The sequence below is a fragment of the Thermobia domestica genome, chromosome 18 (genome assembly GCF_964235325.1).
Source record: "Thermobia domestica chromosome 18, izTheDome1.hap1.1, whole genome shotgun sequence".
NCBI classification, from domain to species: Eukaryota; Metazoa; Arthropoda; class Insecta; order Zygentoma; family Lepismatidae; genus Thermobia; species Thermobia domestica.
In genome coordinates, this window is record NC_137471.1 from 167,122,790 (window position 1) to 167,141,948 (window position 19,159).

The 19,159-nt window shown below is 36.0% G+C and overlaps 1 protein-coding gene across 3 annotated transcripts in view; it reads right to left on the reverse strand.

Annotated features, from left to right (window-relative positions):
• Positions 1–18: 18 nt before the first annotated feature.
• Positions 19–19,159, reverse strand: part of fra (neogenin protein frazzled) — a 148,137-nt gene continuing 128,996 nt past the window's right edge. For 2 of the 3 annotated variants that reach the window (XM_081746848.1, XM_081746845.1), the window contains 4 exons: positions 17,779–17,917; positions 10,135–10,265; positions 6,175–6,356; positions 19–698 (listed from right to left, as the gene is read on the reverse strand). In XM_081746848.1, the coding sequence (XP_081602974.1) occupies positions 600–698; positions 6,175–6,356; positions 10,135–10,265; positions 17,779–17,917 (551 nt within the window). In that variant the 3' untranslated portion in view covers positions 19–599. The remainder of the gene's footprint in view (positions 699–6,174; positions 6,357–10,134; positions 10,266–17,778; positions 17,918–19,159) is intronic. The other variant, XM_081746846.1, reaches the window with a different exon arrangement.

A 19,159-nucleotide genomic window follows, 5' to 3' on the forward strand; every position in this document is an offset into this window, starting at 1 on the left:
GAATGAACACAATACAAGTTTATGGTTGTTTCAATTTTATATATAAAGCCATATCATTTATACAAAAGAGGTACTTATCAAAAAAACATTTTTCTGAATCATTAATAAAGCACGTCAGTTATTCTTCACACTCAGTCACAGTACAAAGTAAATTAAAAACACCGTAAAAACACATACATCAATCATTTCAGACGTCACATGCATAGACTGCGAGACAGTTTATGTTCTCTTTTGTTTAATCAGTCATTCGTTCAATGTCATGAGTATTAAAACAATCACTTCATTAGCTGTAAAAAGAATAGATATATATATGTACACGTGTCGAAAAGCTGCAGAACTTTTGTCTTGAGCGGTACAACTCTCAAACACACACGTCTTTTGCAGCACACCTTTCACTTTCAGATCTTCTAATTAAGCACTACCTCACATTACGTTCACTTCTTAGGCAATAGGTATCAAGGTTGACAGCAACAGTTAACTGTTAATTGTAAAAATTGTCTAATAAAGACAGCAACGTCACTTTACAAAAATTATCGTGTAAAAATGTCTTTTTCTCTTTAAATAGCTGCCACGTATCGTGATCATACACGTTGTTCTCTTCAACATTCGAATTCGGAAGCTGTGATTGCATTGAGATCCTTCATAAGGCCTTCGAGGTTTGCCATCTCTTGATTCAATTCTTCAGTGCTGTACGAAGGCTGCAATAGAACAACAAAAACATTACCCTGTACAACAATGAAAGAAACATTGAAATAACATTACGAAAATTTCTCTCTATATTGTATACAGGTATTAACGTTGTAAATACAGGGTGTTTCAAAACAACACCGACAACGTTTGGGAGGTAGTTCTTGACACCAAGATAAGACAAAAAGTATAGACCAACTTGGGTGCAGAAATCCGTCATTTCGGAGTTATAGGCTACCGAAAGCATGAAAAAATGAACTTTAAAGGTCCATAGCTCCAATTCTCTGGGACCTACCGAAGTCGAATCAAGACTTCATTTAGGAACTAGTATATGTCCAACCCAAATATCATGTCTCAGAGTCCTGCGGTACTTCCGCCAACAATTTTTATAGAGGTAGTTGGTGAGTACTTTAAATTATATGCCCGTAGCCAAACTCCCTCTGTAAAAATCGTTACGGAAGTATTACAAGATTCTGAAACATGTATTTTTGGATAGCGTACATACTAGTTCCTAAGTGAAATCTTGACTCGACTATGGTAGGTCCCAAACGTTGTCGGTGTTGTCTTGAAACACCCTCTATATCTAACTAAATGCATCACACAAAGAAAGAGTGAAAATGATTGCATCACAGGAAACGTTTGAAATTAATTCTAGAATTCAGTTAGTGCCAAGGGTTTCAAAAATCAATAGGGGGCTCTCACAATTCACGTCCAAGGGTCTTCGGGTATGGATTATCACTCAGGCTTAGGGGGGGAGTTCTCCCCAGGAAAGTTTGTAAACATCTTGAAGTTTCACGTCCCACTGTTATGCTGGCTAGGTTAAAAGGAGACGGTGATGATAAGAAATAAATGAAATGGTGGAATGAAGAAAGTGGGGGGAAACGGGAGAACCCCGAGAAAACCCACGCATACAAGTGTTTGCCCACCACAAAGCTCACTTCGCACGAGCTGGGATCGAAGCAAGAACCCCATGCACCAGAGATGAACGCTCTACATTGAGCCACCGTGGCCCCTCAGGAAAGTTTGAAAATCGACCCTGTTGAAAATGCTGTTTTAGATATTTTAGAATCAAAATGGACCTTTTTCGTGTTTCTTTGCACAGTAGGATGTTTGGATGCGCGACGTTTGGACACAAAGCCGTATATCTAAATAGGTTAATCTACTTAAATGAGATTTGTCACAAAAAAATAACTGCACAACTTTAAAAAGTCAGAAAAGTGAAATTTGACCCAATTTTCCTAAAGAAAGCCATTTTCAAAAACCCCAAATTTTCGTTATGTTATAGCATGTTCTATGGTAAACAGTCACTGAAAGTCTTAATTGCAATAAATGCTTGGCTTGGTTCTAGTAAATTGCAGAAAAAAAAAATGCGCGTCTACACTATAACATATGTAGATAGGTAAATCTATTTGGATAAAAGGTTTTGCGCCCAAATGTCATGGACCCTTTGTTTCTTTTGTCTTCACAGTAGAAAGTATGTATTCTTGAGTGAGAGTAAGAAGCATAACCACGAAGCCGACTACCTGTAATATAGGGGTAATTAGAAATGAGGAAAATATCTTTCTCATTATAAAATAACTTCTTTCCTAATATGCTAAACTGTAAAAAAAATCGTAGAGTCAAATAGGTTTAATTCTTTTGCTTTGAATGTTAGTAAAATTATAATGAAATCTGTAAAAATTGGAAGATTCTTGAATTTCACAAAATCACTGAAAAAAAAAAGGTGGTAACGAAGTTTTGTAATGGAATTACTTGAACGCTGCTGTAAAGGAAAATAGAAAAAAAGAGTGAAACTATTATTAGAAGGTAACCAAAAAATGTTCTTGCAATTCTAGAGCAGTGATAAACGAAAAGTAATACAGTGGACAGTTCGTACCTTTAGGTTTCGAAGTAATCTCCGTCAGCATCTAAAACCTTTCGCGAATTCCTACAACTGAACAATATACTGGCGATGGTGGATGCTAAGAAGCCAGTCTCTCTCATTTGCGAAGGAGGTGGTTGTCGAGAAAATGAGCACGTAGTAATCTGTTGGATCAAGGTTCGGTGAATATGGTGCATGGCACAATGTCTCCCAGCCAAGTTGTTGAAGGGTTTCCGGGCTAACTTGGCACTGTCGAGCAGGAACAGCACATCCTTTCAATTCACCAATGCTAGCTCCTTCTGCCACAATGCACGGTACACCCTTTGCAACTGCCGAGAGTCATTCATGGTCTGACTGCGTGGAAGGAGCTCATAATGCATCACTTACCGACAATTCCACAACACAAAGAGCATGACATTTCCTGCGTACAGAGGTGGTCTTACGATGGTCTCCGAGGGTTACCTGACGAAAGCTAATATCTGGCACGGTTGGAAGTATCATAGAAGACCCATTTTTCGTCACCAGTGTGCAAGCAATCAAAGAGGGATGTGTTCAGGTGCCGAGTAAGCAAGAACAAACAGGTTGTCACTCGTTGCACTTTGCTGACTGCCGACAACGTGTGGGGCACCCATTTACTTAACTTGTATGACTTCCGTATCCCATGCATGTGCAGTCTATTTCAGCGTAACATGGAACCTTCCTACAATTCATCACACATTGGACCATTCTACTTTCAGGGCCTCGCATTCAACACATGTGGTCATCCACTGCTAGGTTCATCCGAAAGACTCACATCTCCCGAACGGAATTTCTGGAGCCAATGCCTAGCCGTGTGTTCATTCACGGCATTCTACCCTAATGCCTGGCATATGCGGCGACTTCGCACAGCAACTGACAGGCTCACTTTTAAGCCATATAACACACACACGAGAACAAGCTGCTCCAATACTTCCATTTCTCTTCGACACTAGACGACCTATGACTGCCATGTGTGCGCAACGTTCCTGTGTTACTGAGTGTCAATGATCAGACTAACTGCCGATCGCTAGACATTGTAACGGAGATGTTATAAACCTTTTTAATAACTATTCCAATAGACAGTTGACAAAATGAGACATTGAACTTTCACTGATTTGCTATAGATGTCAGTTTTTTTTTTTTTTTCGTGATTGACAGCAGTTTTGTATTGTGCTGCCATCTATTCAAATTAACACGTTAAATAATGTTAATTTCACTACAGCACAGTTATAGCATGCACGTGCGTCATTTCGCTTCCACTCTCTGAGTGCATAATTAACTGGACGTCAAAAACGGCGACAACTATTTTGGTTACCTTGTACCTCATATGCACTATATAACCGAAATCGTAAAGTTTATTTTGTTTCATTTTTCTAGTAATTAATTCAAGCTCCTTTGCAAGATATTTTGTTTCTTATTAATCATTAAAATTGAAGTATTCCTTCCTTTAAAAGTTTAGAAACACCGCTTTAAGTTATAACTGCTCTTTCAAAACTAACGTCTAATGATGAGCAACACCTTCTCTTTTATCGTATTTCTATTTCTGATTTTTTCCTATCTTCTCTTTCTTTTTCTACGTAACAGCTCCCCGAAGAACTTACCATGCATATAACTTTTAACTTAGGTATGCAATACTCACAAGAGTTTCTGTATTTATTTCCGCTTATTAATTTCGGTAACTTGAAAACTATCTTTCCCAAATGCAGTAAAATTCCCTTGAACGGGCAACTCCATAACTTTTTTTTTGTCCCGTCAGAAATACATGTATTATTACTGAAGAGAACCCTCCCATTTGTAAACACGAACAGTTTTCTTTACAACAATGTGTTAGGAACTTCTTCATAACGGACAGGAGTAAATCTTCAACTCACCCAACAGTTACAAGGAAACTTCGAGCAGAAACTACTGTCTGCAGGATTACACGGCAGACAACTATTTCAGATTTTCCGACGGATTCATAAACCGTCTTCATTGATTAATTGTTAATAATAATGTTGCCTGTTGTTATTGGGTTACTTACTCTTTTAATACAGTGAGTACGCGAATTACGGTACAAAGATATGACGTGCAATTGGGAAGAAAATTATAACAAGAATTATATTTGACAGTACACGCCCATATAAACACACTTTTATTTCTTTACAGGGGCACATTTTCCAATCATTTCCGCAGTAATCCAAACACTGAGTATAATACTTCAATATCTGCCTATATTTACATTTATAGCTATTGTATTTACTGTACACTGTACGCAAGTATCACAGGAACTGAGGTACCTCAATTTGTGTGACAGGGTGTCTACTGACTTTCACTTTCAAAATTCCAGTATATTTCCAGTATATTCAGTGTAACTATCACCAAACTTTCAGTACCTAATACAATCATTTTATAAAAGTTCTTTAGGAATAATCACACTCTTAATGATTTCAGATTTGTAACTGTTTTACCATCAAAAGAATATTTTATTTTTAATAAATTTACTTAGCCTTGACTTTTTTTTTTTTTAAATACAAATGATTTTTTAACATTTTTAAAACAGCCTCCCAACTCCTCTCACAGCTCTCCACTCCATTCATTGCTTTGTTGACAAATTACCAGTTTCGTGATTTTTCCAGTATGTGGATCAAAATTCCAGTATATTTCCAGTATCAAAATTAAATTCCAGCATAATTCAAGTATTTCCAGTATCAGTAGACACCCTGTGTAACGTCTTTGTAACGGACACATTTCATTTAAGTCATAATCATGTCCTGTCGTTATTCAAAGGTTTCACTACATTTGCATTTTTTTAAAAAAGTCAAAAGCTCTTCTTGTTTCCTAACTATAAAAGTTAAATTCGAATCGACAGTATTTAAACGCTATTGAGACTACAATTGATCTTGATTTTGGTTGTAAAAATATATATATATATATATATATATGAGCCTCAAATTCTGTGAAACTTAGAATTTGTGATTTACAATGTCTGCAAACAGTAAAATCAAACATCACCCACTGCCAACTCTTTTATTGTTTAAAACTTTTAGTAACCAGAAGAATAAATACAGAGACACTTGTAAGTACTGCACAGTTTACAACAACGTGTTCAATGAATACTTAAAGAAATCTTTAATTTAAACATTTAGGCTCTAAAAAACTTGACCTCATTGTTATACAGAATTTCTTTTGCAAGAACTAAGCAAGTGAATCAACTCTACTTAGTACCGTCACCTTATGTATTACTGGCAAGTGCCTAAGTATCAAATTCTCTTTATTCATAACCATGAACCGAGGAGGTATACCCCCACTTATCAATAACCTGCCAGTTTTACACGCTTTGTTTTATTTTTCGCTGAAGAGTAAACATTGTACACACTGTGAATCTCACGCCAAGTATTTTGCGTTCTTCATTGTATATTCTTTCATCCTCCCTAAAAGGATATGTCTACGAAAAAAGAAACACTATAATGATGATTACTGCACTAGGATCAGTAACTGACGGGACAAAGCACCGTCTTGCAATGCTAATATTTTCATTAATTGTTTTGGAATTGCTTGGTAGTAGTTTATTGACTCGAACAGCAACATGTATTAACAAAACAAAGATAAAGTACGTATGAATTTCGTACCTGCATTTTAGCCTCCTCTGGTTTGTCAGCTGCTCCCTGCCAACTGGCGCTGCCACTTGTCGAGGCCGCTGCACACACTTCCGCTCCAACAACTCGAGGAGCTTCTTGGGTTTTCACCGAAGACGATGGAGTCGCTAGGATTCCGGGTTTCTTGTACGGGCTGGCTGAGCTCTGAGGCCGCACTGTTCGTGACAAAAACATTCAAACTTCAATAAATTTCAAGAAACATCACATCATCTATAATAGGTTACAAAAATAATAACAACAAAACAAAGGATCAGGAAAAAGTCTCAAAAACTATTTTCAAAACAATGGACAAAATTCAACTGCTGCTATTTACTACGGGAGTTATTATTATTATTATTATTATTATTAACTTCCGTTAAGCCACCAGAAGGTATACGGAAAAAAAAAACTATTAATTGGACGTCGCCTATCCCCTATACCGATAAACAGACTTTGTCTTTCAACCATTGTAGAACAACGAACGTGAAAACGTATCGAGTGAAATCGAAGCGCCCGCCAAGTGTGAACTACATCATATAATTCAATTTCTCCAGGGGAAATGGCATAATACAGTCGCAATACTTAGTCGTGTGATTACAACAAATATTTACGACTGATGGCTGTGTCCACAAATGCTACGCAGAATTTAAAGGACTCACTGACGTACACGATGAAAGTAGTCAAAGGTGGAAATCTGTGGCGACAGACGTCTGTGGTTGATGAACGCATGAATCATGTGGTTGACGAAAGGTGTAGATCAGTCTCTCCCAATCTTTTCACACTGCGGCCCCCTTTAGAGTCTACAACACATGTTAAGGACCCCTTGCAATATGTACGGTTAGTATTTATATTTTTTCCATACGTTATTATATATATATGGGAGGGTTTTTATTTTTCTTTGCAGGGGTATAGTCATGTTAGAGTGCTATGTTAGAATGTTAGAGTGATGAGTGACTACCGGAAACAGGTGGTCCTGAGTTTCAAACCTGGGGCCGGACACTTTAAGATGCTGCAAATATATAAATAAATCTTATACGTAAACACAACTAAACTACAATTGCCTAACCATCAGGTATAGAAAACCGTATTTTACTGGAAAAAATAAAACGTGTTAACTTCAACAAGTTAACATGAAAATGCCGTTGGAGTATAAGCAACTTTTTTTTTTTTTTTTTGGTCTAATATCACTTCTCTCACAAACTGACTTATTATTAATTCGATCATTTAACTTAAAAAGGTGTATTTCTCACCACTGTGTGTGCCTTTCTCAGACTGGCTTGCGGACGCCAGGTTGGGAAAGGCTGGTGCAGATTATAATTTGTTAAGTGTCTGATTATGGAATTTCAGGGAACTCAGCCGCCACCTGGAGAAATCGAATCATATCGCGTACTTCATACTTGGCGGGCGCTTCGATTGGAATCTCTAAGTTTACATGCACACGACTCCACAATGATTGAATGATAATTTTTCTATCGGTGTGAGTGATACGTAACATCCATCCCCGTTTCGTCATTTCACGAGCTTCTCCTCGGTGGCCTAACGGAGATTGGGAAAAGACTTGATAAAAGACCATGCCTCACAATTTTAACTTTTCCTAGTAAAATTCTTAGTTACCTATAATTCTCACTATGATATATGTAATCGAAATATACTACTTTTCTATTTTAAAATACCTAGTGATACTCATCTATTCTCTGTCCTGGGAATTCTAAAAGGATCGTTATATTCCTACTATAATTTCTGCAACCAATCGTATTACCTTCAACAGCTAGACATTAACAACAGCTACGGCTTCACAAATATCAATACTTAAAGCTTAAACTGTACTATTATCAACAAACGATGGTTCTTCTAAAAACGAATCGACCTTTTTAACAATGTCTGACAATGGATTAGAACCAAATATCTTATAAATCGAATTTATTCACCTTCTATAGTTTCTGTCTCTAATAGTAAACATGTTGCAACTGTCAGACTTCACACAGGAATTGTGCCCCTCTAGCCAATTGTTAAACTATTCTACTAATTTCTTGATTCTTGATTTTCTACGTTTCTAATTATCAATTTATCAGTAATCAAAAATTCCTTACAAGTTTTCGATCCTGTTCAAACTGCAGAAACGAAATCAGGAAGAGAGACAGACTAATTTGTGAAAGTAAATTTGAATCCTTTTCTGAAAATTTCGTTTACTTTATACCGAAATTATGTGTTTAGAGAACTTCCCTCAAAATTTTATTATTATTATTTGGATGAGTGGTATCATTAGAATCCATACCAAGGCTTGACGACTGGTTCTCTGTACGGTTTTGTGTGAAATAGTTATCTTCAACCGATATGTGTTTTGTCGCTTTAGTGTTATTATAGTTCTGATCGTTATTAGTTTTACAATGCAATTAGGATTCCTAAGGCGCATAATAGGTAAGTGTCAGTTAATTTAACAAGATTTTATCTGTACAAAACGTAAATTCTTAGAATCTTGGAAAGTATTCTATTCCTGTAAATATAAATATAAATACAGACAAAAATAAATTAATTAACCGATCTGTTTTAGCATCTAATTGTCTACAGATACAGAGACAATGACTCAATCTTGTAACTTGATTCCGCTACTTCTATTTAAAGCAATCCATCTGAATTTCCCTACTACGTACATACCTACAAACGAAATGTATGATATTTTAACCGGCGAGACCACAGTGGCTTAGTTGTAGAACGTTCAGCTTTGGTGTGTGGTCTTTGGTTCGATTCCAGCTCCCGCCAAGTAGACTTTCTGGTAAATAAAGACCTTGTACGTAGATTTTCACGGGGTTCTCCCGTTTCCTCCCAACATTTTTCACTCCACCACCACCGTCTTCGATGCATAGTCGTAGGACGGTAAAAAAAAAAAGTTATAACTAACGGCATGAAATTTTTTTCATTGTAAGATGCACTTTCGAGTAGCTGATTATTTCACAGCATTCTGTGAATACAAAGTACCCTACTTTTCAAAATTGTAATACACGATTATCATTATCATTGCTTTCATTATTTACAAAGCATTGACCTGAAGGAAGTAAAAAAAGCCTTTCCACCAAAAAAGCTTTAACTATTACACGATTTATATTTTTCACTTTTTCTTTAAAATACTGCAAATGTAGGTATGAAACAATGTTCCACTGGACACAATAACCATCAGGGCTTACATTTAAAAGTACCATCCCAACGTTCTCCCAGAGAACAATACACAACTGTGACAAGGACCAAACACTTTATATTTCAACAACAACTTTCGACACTGTCGATTATTTTTAGTTCACTTGACATTCTGGCACACAACTACTTTCAAGATTTTTTTTTTCTCCAAGTGAATTCCTTACACATTTCAATACATTTTTACACTTTAGTTTTATATCTACCTTTTCCTCACAAATTTAGAAAGGACAGCTTAGGAAACAAAAATGTACCATGAATACTCCGAAAAATTAAAAAACACTGCTGAACAAGACTGCACCTATTTAATATAAAAACACATTTACACGTGACGTTTCGATCTTCTAGCCAAGATCCTCATCAGACGTATGACTATGATTGTGTGTCAGTATGAATACTCCGTACATTCATTAAGTAATTTTACCAATCTTATTGATTTTTAATTACATGTACGAACGTACAAACACAACTTCTCGATCCTCTAATTTATTCCATGTACTGTCAATTAAACTGAGTGAAAATGAGGCAAAACAGTTGAGTTGATTTTGAGTTTAACGTCCCTTTTCAGCAGTGAGGCTATATGAGACGTGGACCTACTCATTAACGTGGAATCCGAACCACATGAGCTCCCGCAGGGAATCGAACCCGGGTCTTCCACGCCAAAGGCGCGTATGCTAACCACTTAGCCACGGAGGAGCCCCAATGAGGCAGAAGAGTCCATACAGTTGCCTTAACATATAGTATTTTTGTTTTCCGTTGACTTACCAACATGTTTGGGTTGAGGAGTCGTTGGAGCTGACTGCGGCGGTGGCGCTGGAACGCTGAAACTCTTCAAAGGATGGCCGTGAGGCCTTTTGGTCATGGTTCCTGACCCACCGGCTTCTGGTACTCCACTGCTGGAATGCACATCATTTATTGTTAGCATATATATGTAACATAAAACACGTAATTTTAACAACCATTCACATGCTTCCATACGGAATTATTTTTACTTACTTTCACTGACATTTCCACACATTCAAAACATTATTTAAATATTAGTGTGTACTCACACTGCGAGTGGCATTAAATTAGTGTTGTTTCAAGTGATATTATTACCAGCGGTACCGTCCACTGCGTAAGAGAGTTTTTTTCTTAGCTGGAGAATGTTCCATTCTATTTTTAACCGATTTCAACATGTATATCAACAAGGACGCCCATGTTGTAGTTTCCAAGGGAGGGCAAGTATATGCGACGTTTCAAATATAGTTTCAAATTTTGCTGTAACTAATGTAAAAAATTCTACTGGGTTTTCGATATTCTGAGTACAATTTTTTCTGGGGGGCAAGCGCCCCCCTTTGCCCCCTTGATGGGCGCCCTTTTGTATCAATAAATATATAACAGTGGTGCCATGAGCAGCGAAATAAAGGCTGGTCAGTTTTTCTAATCCTTTAACCTTAGAAAATTTCATCGCCAACTAACAAGATGTATTCTTCAACCTTCAAGGAAATTCACATCATGTTTCATACAAGTCTGATTATTATTATTATTTAAAGAAACTGAGCCCAGCACTTGATGTTAAAGTTGGAGCTAGATTGATTTCACAGTGTTTTCAATCCTAAGTAATAGGTCATACTGATAACTCTCGAAGAAAGCATACACAAGTTTGACATGTATCTGATAATATATAAAAAATATATAGACTTAAATATGTCTTTATATCAAGATGAGGTTTATCCCCCATTTTCCCCTGATTTATTTCATTCTATACGGTCGACCCATGTAAAACCTCGTAATTTTTAGGAAAGTTATCGTAAACATGACTTTTGAGATGGGATGAAGTCTTCTTAATTTCCTAATAGCAAAGTTTATTGTGCAATGTTATCTTTTAAGATAAGGTTAATTTACCCCCTGATTCTTCACGATTTTTAACCTCAAGCAAGACATTTAGTTATTAGACCTCAAAGGAAGTGCATGTCAAGTTTAATTAAAATCAGATTAATTTTACGAAAGCAATTGTGAAACAGAGACACGGCTGAAAAAAGTAAACTGCTTATGCTCACTACAATTATAACTACAAAATTCTTCTCTTGAAGAAATTTACATCAATATCACTGTTACAATAGTTTAACATTTAATTCTGTAATAAGGATTTCAAGGAACCAATGCGCAATGGTTAGTAATGCTCTTGATTGCTTGAGAGAGCAAAAGTTGATTATTATTATTATCATTCGTATTATTATTATTATTATTATTATTATTATTATTATTATTACTACTGGAAGTTTTTTATCGGCTTATCTCTCACCAATTTCAATCCCAACTAATAGGAGTAGCTTTAATCTTACAAGGAAACGTTCCCACTGTTTCATAAAAATCCAGAAAGTTATCATTACATGTAACATGATCTTACTTTAGGTTAAAATAACTTCGTCTGTTGCCTTTGAATCACATTAACAAAAAAGCAATAAGCTGCGTTGGGACTATAAGAAAAAGTATAGGCCAAGTTTCACGAAAATCTTGCATTTTTTAAGGAAAGCTACCGTTAACATGCGTTCATAAGCTGGGATGAATTCGACCTCTCCCCCAGGTGAATAGTTCTACCATGACCTCCTAGGTGAATAATTCTAACACCAAGCCTCTAATTTTAAACCAAACACACACTATGACTTTATAAAAATCTCATAATTTTTAGGAAATTCTCGTGAACATGTATATACGAGGGAAAGTCAAAAAATAAAAGAACTTGCAACTTCTCGCATTAGGGTTTGGTAACACTGCTAGTACCCAGCGTTGAATTAGTGTCGTCTGCAGCACTTCTATGCAACGTGTCACTCTTATTTCTGCGTTAGTCGTTAAAGTGTAGCAGACCGTTAAACATGGCAGCTCCATTGTCGATCTGCACCAAGGAGGAAATGAGGGCAGTGTTTGTTTGCGGAAGGTGTTAAATCTGCGGAAATTATTCGTCGAACAAAAGCGTAGTATGGTGACAGCTGTTTATTGCGAAGCAAGATCTACGAATAAATAGAGCGTTTCAAACAGGGAACACCTTCTTTATGTGACGAGGAAAGATCAGGCAGGCCATCGACGTCAATGACTGAGGAGAGTTAGAAAGTCGCTGAGGGTATGGTGATGGAGAACAGACGAATCACAGTGGATGAAATCATCACCAGAAGTTAAGAAATTTAAACGTCAACCATCAGCTAATCATTGATGCGGTACAAAACTGGTTACAGGTACAACCGAAAAACTTTTTTTTCCGACAGAATCAAAAAACTTGTGAAACGTTGGAAAAAGTGCATTGAAGTGCAGGGAAATTATGTAGAAAAATAATGTATGTTTCAGTTTTCTATCATTAGAATAAATGTACCTTTTCTCAGAAGTCTATGTTTCAGTTTTCTATCATTAGAATAAATGTACCTTTTCTCAGAAGTCTACTTTTTTATTTCCTCTCGTATATTAACAGAGATATGGTAAATAGACTCCATTATTATTGACTAATTTAAACTCAACACAAAGGGAGTGATCCGGGTAATTCGGAAAAATTAAAATTCTGATCGAATATATATATATATATATTTTTTTGCCAAACTGCAGTAAAATCTAATATATTTTTATTCAATTCTCCTGGACATGTTTTTTCAATCTGCTGGGAAGTGCTGGAAATTTACCCCTCACTGGCGTTTAAGCTAAATGCTGATCGTTCACCCATTTTAACCTTATAAACACAATTCTGTATTAAAATTGAATGTTTACGGCAGTTATCTTAAAATCGTGTATATGTGTGCGTCGGCTGGGTATACACATCACCACTTTTCTTTAACAATTTTTAACTCCATGCAGTGGACATGACTGGGAAGCCTCAAAGAAAATTGCATGAACATGTCTGAGGGGTAAAATCCTTCCATTCTTAACAGATTTTAAGCCCCAAGCAGTGGGAATGCTTAGTAACCCTCAAAGTACCGTATTTTACGGACTAAAAGACGTACTTTCTTCTTCGAAAAATTGTCTCCAAAATTCAGGTGCGTCTTGAACTCGAAATTACTATAAAAGTGTCCAGTGTTTGATTTAAAATTCCCGCCAGTCTTAACAATGGCCATACAAATCTTTCACGAAGTGCAGCATAAGTAACGCTCTCGATGGCAGTGAAGACCATCTTATATATGAAGAGAACAAAGATGACGAAGAAAAAGAAGAAAATTCAGATTACGATTTTCAGGATTTTAAAGTCAGTTTGGTTTTATAAAATAAGATTGCTTTTTAGTCTGGCTTTGCAATCTAATAATAAAAATAGTAAAAATGTTACGGTATAAAACAAAAATGCTTAAAAATGAAGGTGTGTTTTATAGTCCGTAAAATGCGGTAAATATAAGCTATGTTTCGTAAACATCGAGTAACTTTAGCAAAAGTTATCGGAGACGAGGAAAATTCGACATTTGCGGGAACTTACTCCTTATCGCTAATCGATTCCAATGATCTGAAAGCAATCAGGTTGATTTGGCAACCCTAAAGAAAATATATCCTATGCTTTGTCGAAATCGAATACCTTTTACGTAAGTTATGCTAATTCCCCCCCCCCTTCCAACTTTCACCTTCTCTAAATGTTGCCCACATACTAGTGACATCTGTTGGCGCCAAGTAAGAGGCAACGCAACTAGTAACAATTATTAGCCTGATTGTGAACTATTGGAAATTTGTGTGATTAATAGGCTGAAAAGTCTTGTGTTTATGTAATCCCTGTCCCTTAATTGTTTTGAAGTCTGCATATTAGCGTTACTCACAGATTGAGATCTTTTTGTATTATAAATAGGATTAGAAAAGTGTTTCATCATCACGTGCACACTTTCTACATGACGTTGATTTTACCGCCACACTCTCGACGGATCCAATCTCGAAGGATAGGCTTATTTCCTATGATGAAAACACGCACAAGCCAAGATTTATTAAAATCAGATAACTTATACGTATTATCGTGAAGCAGACACCAGAGTTCTTACAAAATTACTTTCATCATTTTCCCTGACCTTTCCCTGGATTCCAGGTGCAAGACCAACCACTTTCCCTAACCCGCGACATTTAATAAGATAATGGTGTACTCATAATGAATGCCTGTAAAAAGCTAAATAAAGACTTGGACCAGTGATTCTCATCCTGTGTGTTGGAAAAGATCAGCAACTTTCCGTTTGTAACACTATACAGTAAGGCTAATAATAGTAGACAAGCAAACCAGTGTAAGCTAACTAAAGAATTGGTATTTGAGCTAGTGAAGAAACTTTAAAAGACATCTTCAAGTAATATTACACATGAACGATCAACTTCTATTTTAAAAAAATGGTCACTCTTCTTCCCAAAGAGCAGTTGTAACTTAAGAATTCTTTTAAAAAATATCAACAAATTTCTTCTATTAATTTCGAAGAAAATAAGACGCGCTCCTAAAAATTTAGTAAACAAAAGAAAAAAATATTTTAAAGGAATTTCTTAATATTTCTTAGAATTCAACAAAATGAGAAAATGAAAGAATGAGTTTAACTTTTCAAAATAACGTGTAAATGTATATGCAATTGTGATTTTTTTTCACTCAAACGCAAACATATTAGAAAATTTAACATAATGAAAGTTATGAGGAGCAGACATAACAGCTGCCCATCCCAATTCCCTAACCTCCATTTCTTGTATTTTTTTTTTTTTTTTTTTTTTGTTATTACAATAGAACATAATTATGTTATATATAGTACACCATATTAAAAGATAAAAAGAACTTAAATAATATTAAGTAAGTAGGAACACTACTTAAAAAACTTTTAACAACGATAACTATGATTACTTGTTTCAATTACTTAAACTGACTGTTTTAAAATTTTGATCTCTTTCAATTTCTTCTGATTCCAATTGTTGTAATTTCTTTAAGTTCATCTCTCTCTCTCTCTCTTTTTTTTTCTCTAGTTCTTTAACTCAGCCATTTTCCTACGTTTAATTATTGCCTGAGACATCTCATTTTCTCTTTTCTTCCGAAGTTAATTATACCGTACCTTTTACAGAAGAGTTCTGGATTTGAAGCATTCAGACACCTAATTTCACCTATGTAGGCCAAATAATCTACCAGTTTTCGTTGGACTACTAAAGAAGCTTCTTGCAAATTTTCTACCAATAAACTTTTGTTAATAGAAACACCAGACTACATTTGCATTTCCATTTGAAAAATCAATATCATTTTCACAAGACTCCACAAATGTTTGAATTCACTTTTGCCACTTATGTCAGAACTGATTTATAAAACTCATCAGGATTTGTTTTGCTTCCATCTGAATTAAAATAAGACACCAACACAATTTTAGACTGCTAAAGAAAGGATTCGAACTCTTTCTAAACTAGCTCTGCTTTAACATCATCGAAACGAGACGACTGATGGAGCACTTCGTCATTCGTCGTATTTCCAAGCACTTCGTCATTCTTATCCGGGCAATTTTAGGTTTATACAAGATAACCCCAGGATCAAGGCATGAAATAGCACGAGTAAGATAACATTTTTCGAATATTTTTTCAGTAGGAGTACTGCCTATCAAAAATTTTTGACAACCACTGAAGAAACTGCATTTGTCTACTTCCTTGACATCTTTAAGTTTCACAATACATTTTTTTTCTTTCTTTCCGAATCCTATATCTACATTCTTTGAGGCTTTCAGGTTACTTTTAACTTTTAGATCTAGAGACATTATTTGCCGTTATGATAAAGTGAAGAATTTCTTTTTTTACAGAACGCTTTAATAAATTTACAATAACAGTAAACAATTCTTCATATAAGAGAGGGGCCATAGGTTTTTCGGTCTGAAAAGGGTTCTAGCTCCAACGTCACAGATTTAAAAAATGTAAGTTTAGCAGGCATGAGGGGAACTTGAACACCTGATTTCACTGTTCACGGTGGAATTTTGGGGAAGTTTAGAGTCAGGACTTTCTATGAAACTTTTTACGTTTTCAAATATTTTTAAAGCTCTGTATACAATCAGCATTTTCCACCCATTGAACTTTATAAAATTATTTGGGTAACAAAATTTCCTCTGAATTTTCACTGTTCTTATAAAATGAGACAAACATTCCTCTTCGGGCCGGTGATTCACTGAATAAGTAATAAAGACTTGGTAAAAACGTGTTGAGGTTCCAATCAACCATTAAATACCTTTTTAAAAGAGCACCGTATAGCACATGCAAACCACAGGATCCAATCTGTGGAAATCTGGTTTCACTTTCCTGTACCTCTATTTCAGTTTGTGGAGAAGTTAGAAACTTACAATTGACATTGGTTCCATCCATGCTTATTTGGAGTACCTTGATCAAATCAAAACCCTCTGAGAAAGCTTCTTTAAATTTCAACAACAAATTATTTGCAGTTGCCCTATATAAAAAGACAAAGGTCAAGTACCTTGTTGTAATATTATCTTCAATTTGATCCCAAAATTGCACATGCAGGTCCATTTGACCTTTCCCAGCAATTTTGTTGAAACGGCTTGTCAAATGCAACAACAAAATATTCACATTTTTACAAGCTGCTTGTAAGTTTTTCTTCTGGATAAATGGGGCAATACCATAACATAATGTAGCTATATTTAACAGGCTCCATGTGAAAACTCTTTGCTATATTATTGTCTGGAAACATAGTGTGAAAAAGAAAGCCATCGTTTTTACACGCATTGTAATTATCTTTGCAGTTGATGAGTCTAAAACACTACATAACTTCAGCAGCTGTAGCTTCCTTTGATATCATATAGTTTGAAAGGTCTGCAGTGGTTTTACTGCCACTTGAAATAGCATCATGTAGACCATGAAGTTCTTCAGAAGACTGTACGAAATGGATTTTTGAACAACTCAACGAAAATCATGTATTTGTAGTGCCTCTTTCAACAAATAATGACTGAATTATTGGCTTATTTTAACGAATAGGCAAGACTGAAAATAGTTTCATTTCCTGAGAAAGATCCCCAATTTTTCTTGATTTCCAGGTTTTCCAGGTTAAGCACCATTTTCCCTGACTTTTCCCTCACATTTGCCCTTCCTTTCATTTTTCCTGACTTTTCCCTGTTTTCCAGATTTCTACGAACCCTGAGACACATACATGTCGGTTAAGTCGAATTATAGAAGTTCGTTTTAACAAGATTTGTCGACTACAAGTAGGTTATTGATTTACATATTAATTACAGAATACAGGACTCTCAATCGAAATATTCTCACCACACAGACCGTGAAAAATGTCATCTGATTTCAAACAAAATATACAGACAGACGAACAGATTGAACGAAAGTAAAGTCGGATATATAAATAAATAAAAAAATAACTATTGGTGTATGCTGTAATTCTCTATCACTTAGTTCATTTTATAGTTTTGCATAAGGAATTTTTTTTAAAAAAAAAAAGAAGAAAGAAAAGAAAGAACTTACGTGCTGGGAACACCTTGAGCAGCTGCAACGGCAGTTGCGGGCCCTGCTTGATGAGGAACTCCTGGCGTCCCACCACTTGCTACTATACCAGTAGTATCATAACCAGGGTGACTTGCATATGGATTCTCCGGTGAATGCGCTAAGAATAACAATGATTTGTAAATGTTGCAGAAGTTAAGAACAAATATTACTAGACACACATTGCTAGATAGATGCACATTTAAGTACTCCTAAGATGGAGATTTTCTAATACCTTCTTACTTAAGTGTATTTAGCTTACAGATAAACTATGTACGCTGCTTTACTGGTTGTCTTACAGGATTATTTCTTTTATCAGGATAAAGTCCTGCCTCAAAAAGATGTGGAAGTTACTTATTCAGAGGGCAATTTGCTGAACATTTATATCGGTCCATTTATACTTCTTTCACTGAAAACTGTCTCAACTAATCTGAATCAGTTTCTACCACTTATAAAAGCACAAATAATGATTATCACATGGGATAGCATTATTAGCCAACGAGGCAGAGGTAAGTGTTAAGGTAAAGCCGTCTTCATGAAGTTAGAATCTTTGCATTAGCAACTCTGGATATTCGCTACGAGTCTCCATACCCTGGTTAAAATTGATGATGATTTTTTTGTTTCCCGGACGAAGTAAATACATAAAGGAGTTTTGATAGCATTATTAAAAACTACACGGATTATCCTCTGATTAATGACTCAATTTGTTTTTGAGCGAAGTTTGAATTTAATCCCTGAAAATTGTTGAATATTTTCGCTCTATACAAAATACATTGGAAAGATAGAGTGCTGCCATCTATTACTGAAAGTCGACCTTTTACACTCACCTTACTAACAAACTCGACTGCCCGGTTCTTATCCTCAGTAGGATTGGGATTCCTTCTCGTGTTGCCTTCATCAAAATGTGACTCCTGGGTTTGCCAAGCCTCTGTAAAAATGGGTACTTAAGGGATAAAGGGGATTCAGTACGGCACTTTCTCCGGTATCTCCATTCTTCTCTTGTCCCCGATGGGTGAGGGGAAGGCGCTCTTTTCATTTATCTCATCTTAACGTATGGACATACTTATACACACTCTTGGGCATTACGGCCATCTACGGCCTGAAGCCATTCACGTAAGAGGGATGATGTCTAGGAAAAGGGAGAAGGAAGAAAGTGGCCTGGGACATTGTTAGGTACCATCCCAGTACTCGCAACATATGAATGAAAAACCCAGCGAAAACCTTACTTACAATGGCTAGCTTGAAAAAGCTGTTACATCTTTTCCGACCAAGTGTCTCCACTGGGAATCGAACCCGGAACCGCTTGCACCAAAGGTGAGAGTGTTAGCGACTAAGCTACACGGGGCCATGGCATATGGCTGCG